This window comes from Colobus angolensis, unplaced genomic scaffold (assembly GCF_000951035.1).
Source record: "Colobus angolensis palliatus isolate OR3802 unplaced genomic scaffold, Cang.pa_1.0 Scaffold565, whole genome shotgun sequence".
NCBI classification, from domain to species: domain Eukaryota; kingdom Metazoa; phylum Chordata; class Mammalia; order Primates; family Cercopithecidae; genus Colobus; species Colobus angolensis.
The window spans coordinates 100,085-105,407 of record NW_012119210.1 but is presented as its reverse complement, the minus strand read 5'-3'; the positions used below and the strand labels follow the sequence as shown (position 1 = coordinate 105,407).

General features: G+C 52.7%; 1 protein-coding gene across 3 annotated transcripts in view; it reads left to right on the top strand.

The window, feature by feature from the left end:
• TCN2 (transcobalamin II) overlaps nucleotides 1-5,323 on the top strand; it is a 28,168-nt gene that overhangs the window by 12,299 nt on the left and 10,546 nt on the right. For 2 of the 3 annotated variants that reach the window (XM_011961692.1, XM_011961694.1), the window contains 5 exons: nucleotides 548-717; nucleotides 2,023-2,175; nucleotides 2,958-3,130; nucleotides 3,257-3,443; nucleotides 4,972-5,137. In XM_011961692.1, the coding sequence (XP_011817082.1) occupies nucleotides 548-717; nucleotides 2,023-2,175; nucleotides 2,958-3,130; nucleotides 3,257-3,443; nucleotides 4,972-5,137 (849 nt within the window). The remainder of the gene's footprint in view (nucleotides 1-547; nucleotides 718-2,022; nucleotides 2,176-2,957; nucleotides 3,131-3,256; nucleotides 3,444-4,971; nucleotides 5,138-5,323) is intronic. The other variant, XM_011961693.1, reaches the window with a different exon arrangement.

Here is a 5,323-nt window from a genome sequence, read left to right as displayed (position 1 = left end):
TATGATGGCACCACTGTACTCCAGCCTGGGAGACAGAGTGAGACCCTATCTCAGTAAAAAAAATAAAAATCTGGCTGGGCATGATGGCTCACGCCTGTAATCCCAGCTACTCGGGAGGCCAAGGCAGGAGAATCACTTGAACTCGGGAGGTGGAGGTTGAAGTGAGCTGAGATCGCGCCACTGCACTCCAGCCTGGGCAACAAGAGCAAAACTCTGTCTCAAAGAAAATAAATAAATAAAATTTAAAAATTAAAAAAAAAAAGGAGGGGGCATGTGGGTGAAGTATGGACAAAATAGTGGGGCAGGCACAGGTGATTTGGATACAGGAGCCCTCGGAGTTTATCCTTGAATCTAATTGTTGATCTTTATTAAATATTTGTGGCATACACCTCACAACAATATAACTAACACACCTACTTTTGGTGCTTTCATTAAAGCTTCCCACTGTTAAGATTTTTTCCACTTTGTGATGCTGGTGGGGTGGGCGCTCCAAGCAGGCTTACTGTGTGGCACTTTCTCACAAAGCCATTAACTGGCCTTGTCCTAGGTCTGCCTTCAGCGAGGATGACAGTGACTGCCAGGGCAAGCCTTCCATGGGCCAGCTGGCCCTCTACCTGCTCACTCTCAGGGCCAACTGCGAGTTTGTTGGGGGCCACAAGGGGGACAGGCTGGTCTCACAGCTCAAGCGGTTCCTGGAGGATGAGAAGAGGGCCATTGGTGAGCAGACACCATCGGCTGGGGGTGGGGAGCATCTGGGAGGGCTCATCAGATGATATTCTCTAGTGAAAATCAGAACTTTGGGTTTTCTCCCCAGGCGTCTTTCCCACCATCCATTCTGCCCATCTCACTGCCCACGTAGAGGCTCGAACTTGTCCCCATAGTCATCCTTGATCCAGCCTTTCCCACCCTGCACACACTCTATTGACAGGTGTTTTCTGTTTTGTTTTGTTTTTTTTTTGAGACGGAGTTTTGTTCTTGTTGCCCAGGCTGGAGTACAATGGTATGATATCAGCTCACCGCAATCTCTGCTTCCTGGGTTCAAGCGATTCTCTTGCCTTAGCCTCCCGAGTAGCCGGGATTACAGGCATGCACCACCACACCCGGCTAATTTTGTATTTTTAGTAGAGATGGGGTTTCTCCATGTTGGTCAGGCTGGTCTTGAACTCCCGACCTCAGGTGATCCGCCTGCCTCAGCCTCCCAAGGTGCTGGGATTACAGGCATCAGCCACTGTGCCCGGCCCATTGGCAAGTCTTGTATTGGCAAGCCACCAAGATTGACTTGATCATCCACCTTCGGGACAACCGGACAGCCTGCTTATGACTTACGCCTTTGTCTCTACTAGCTCTCCTGCCCTGACTTGACCCAGCACACTACAGCCAGAGCCAGCCTTTTCAATATAAACCTGATCTTGCTGGCACTGTCTAAACTCTGCAGGGGCCCCTCACCGCTCCGTGGCCCAGCCTGTCTACCCTTACCTTCTCCCCAGCTCTGCTCGTCCGTTTTCTGCCTCCCACACACACCTGCCCTCTGTGGGCTCCGGCCATACAGGCTCTCTCTCATTTCTCAACTCATAAGCCAGTGTCTTCATACAGGCTCCCTCCATCTGGACTGGCTCCCCGACGTGCAGTTCACTCCTGCTCTACCTTTGGCTCTGCCTCCACCCATCCCCAGCCCTCTCCAGCATTACGTCCTTGGAGGATCCTGTCTTGACTTCCCAGCTGCCCAAATATCACTACTTGGTCTGCATTCCCATTACGATTGCAGTCTCATGAGCAATTGCTATGGTTGAGGCCTGAACTGCTCAGTGCCCATCTGCCATGGGTCTCCTGCTTCCTCTAAGCCCAGTGCCTGACGCACAGTGAGACCTCAGCACGTATGGACTGAGGCAGTGAAGGAATGAAGGATCCCATGACCCAAAGGAGTGTATTGGAAAGTGCAGACCAGGGGTCCCATGCGCTGGTGGGGCTGGCTGCTGGGTGGGAGCAGAGAGGCAACCACTTGGTTTTTTTTTTCCCTCCCAGGCCATGATCACAAGGGCCACCCCCACACTAGCTACTACCAGTATGGCCTGGGCATTCTGGCCCTGTGTCTCCACCAGAAGCGGGTCCATGGCAGCGTGGTAGACAAACTCCTGTATGCTGTGGAACCTCTCCACCAGGGCCACCACTCTGTGGGTGAGTAGGTCAGACGCTACCGAGGCCAGGCTGGTACTCCCTCAGTCCCCAGGCCTGCACTGATGACCTCCATACCCTGGCCCCACACTCACCTTTCCTTGGGACCCCTCCGTATCAAGTCTTTTAGGGGTGAATTGGCAAGGGCTCATGGGTGATGCTCCAGCCGTGAGTCAGCTTTGGAGCTGGTAGGTGGATATCGTGAGACCAGGCCGGACAACATGGTAAAACCCCATCTCTACTAAAAATACGAAAGTTAGCCGGGCATGGTGGCACATGCCTATAGTCCCAGCTACTCGGGAGGCTGAGGCAGGAGAATCACTTGAACCTGGGAAGCGGAGGCTGCAGTGAGTGGAGATCACACCACTGCCTTGGGTAACAGAGTGAGACTCTGTCTCAAAAAATAAAAAATAAAATAAAACTCCCCTAGTGATTCCAATGTGTGGCCAAGTTTGGAAATAGGTGGTATAGGGTCAAGTCCTCTCGGGCCTCCCTCCTCCAGTCCTTCTCCCTAACCTCTAGCCCTCAAGTTTCAGAGTGATCAGCCAAACCAGTTTGCCCAGAAATGAGCAGTTTCCTGGGACATAGGATTTTCAGAGTCCAGACAAGGAAAGTCTTGGGCAGACCAGGTTGAGTTGGTGCCCTCAGCTGATCTGACCATGTTGCCCTTCTTCTCCAAGCCCGCCTGTGGTTGCCCATAGCTACAAGGGCCTGACTCTCAAGTCCCCGCCTGTCCTGGCCCCCTGGCTCTCCAGCTCATCACGTGTTCTGTTCCCCCCTTCAAGACACAGCTGCCATGGCAGGCTTGGCATTTACCTGTCTGAAGCGCTCAAACTTCAACCCTGATCGGAGACAACGGATCACCATGGCCATCAGGACAGTACGAGAGAAGATCTTGAAGGCCCAGACCCCCGAGGGCCACTTTGGGAATGTCTACAGCACCCCATTGGCATTACAGGTGGGAAAGAGACCCTGGAGCCATGGCCACCCTGGGGAACAGTGAGCGGGGAGTGTTCAGGGGCTGGAGCACCTAGCCCCTCCCCGCTGGCTGACCTCCTCCCTCTCTTCCCCACTTTATCACCAGTTGCTCATGACCTCCCCCATGCCTGGGGCAGAGCTGGGAGCAGCATGTCTCAAGGCGAGCGTTGCTTTGTTGGCCAGTCTGCAGGATGGAGCCTTCCAGAATGCTCTCATGATTTCCCAGCTGCTGCCTGTTCTGAACCACAAGACCTACATTGATCTGATCTTTCCAGACTGCCTGGCACCACGAGGTAGCCCAGCCTTTTGTGGAAACACAGCCCTTTACAATCTGCTGCGCACACGTTGACGTCCCAGTGAGGGGAGGGTGCTTCGTCCTGATTTGCTGAGTCTGCAGAAGTTTGTGGGTGTGCATAGGACACAGCAGCCAAAATGTGGTCACAGCTTCTGGAAGCTAACAGTGTGGGGAGGAAGACACTAAACGGAGAGCCCTGGGCATACCGCTTGTGTGATACCCAGTACAGACATATTTGAGTGAATTGATGAATGAATGAAGGAATGAATGAGGAGAGACACATTTTGGTTAACTCTAATACAACATGATAAGCCCCAGTAGCAGCATGATCCAGGCTTCCTCTGAGAAGGGGGCTGAGGAGGTGATTGGGATTTGCCAATTAAGAATGGAGAAGGAGGCCAGGTGCAATGGCTCATGCCTGTAATCCCAACAATTTGGGAGGCCAAGGCAGGTGGCTCACCTGGGGTCAGGAGTTTGAGACCAGCCTGGCTAACATGGCAAAACTCCATCTATTAAAAATACAAAAAAGTAGCTGGGTGTGGTGGCAGATGTCTGTAATCCCAGTGACTCAGGAGGCTGAGGCAAGAGAATCACTTGAACCCCAGAGGTGGAGGTTGCAGTGAGCCGAGATTGCATCATTGCACTCCAGTCTGGGTGACAGAATGAGACTCTGTCGCAAAAAAAAATAAAATAAAATCAAACAAACAAAAAAAACAGAAAAAAGAAGAAAAGAATGGAGAAGAAGGAGGCTGGACATGGCAGCTCGTGCTTGTGATCCTAGCACTCTGGGAAGCTGAGGCGGGTGGATTGCCTGAGCCCAGGAGTTTGAGACCAGGCTGGGCAAGATGGTGAAACCCTGTCTCTACTAAAATACAAAAGATTAGCCAGGTGTGGTGGTTGATGCCTATAATCCCAGCTACTAGGGAGGCTGAGGCACAAGAATCACTTGAACCTGGGAAGCAGAGTTTGCAGTGACCCGAGATCGTGCCATTGCACTCCAGCCTGGGTGACAGTGTGAGACTCTGTCTCCAAAGAAAAAAACAAGAGTGGATAGAGTAGAGCCAAGAGGAGGCAACAAGAGCAAAGACACAGAGGTGCACAGAGTTTGAGGAAATTTTGAGTAATTGTCTTGCAAAAGAGTGGGATCTGGGAGAATGACTGGGAGTGGAAGGCAGACGAATGAAGGGGAGGTGAGCCCATCAGGGTAACAGAGACGCGTTGTGAACAAATACATGTTCTAGAAAGAGCCCTCTGGAGTGCTAGGTGCCAGAGAAGTGGGAGGAAGGATACTGGAAGCAGAGGAACCAGTGAGGGGCCTGATCTTGGGTGGTGGGGGATGTGGGGAATGAGGGACAGGGGAGGCCGGGATGGAAGCCAGGTTTCAGCTGAGCAGGTGGTGGTGGCATTGATGGAGATGAGGACTTGGGGAAGGACAAGGTCCAGGTGTCTTTGAGGGAAGACAGGAAGACAAACATCCAGGATCCCTGTCCTCACACCAACTACCCCTTCCTTTCTCCCTGGCACAGTCATGTTGGAACCAGCTGCCGAGACCATTCCTCAGACCCAAGAGGTCATCAGTGTCACACTGCAGGTGCTTAGCCTCTTGCTGCCATACAGACAATCCATCTCTGTTCTTGCCGGGTCCACCGTGGAAGATGTCCTGAAGAAGGCCCGTGAGTTAGGAGGATTCACGTGAGACTCCCACCTCCCAGTCCTCACCCCCCCAGCTCCACATGCCTGATACAGGGTCACAGAAGAGACAGGGGACAGAGGAGAGGGTTCCCTCGGGAGAGACACTGGCCTGCTTCTGCTTCTACCTGCTCCGCTCCTTTCTTGCCCATGGTGTTATGGAAACAGGGAGCCATAGGCCAGCATTGT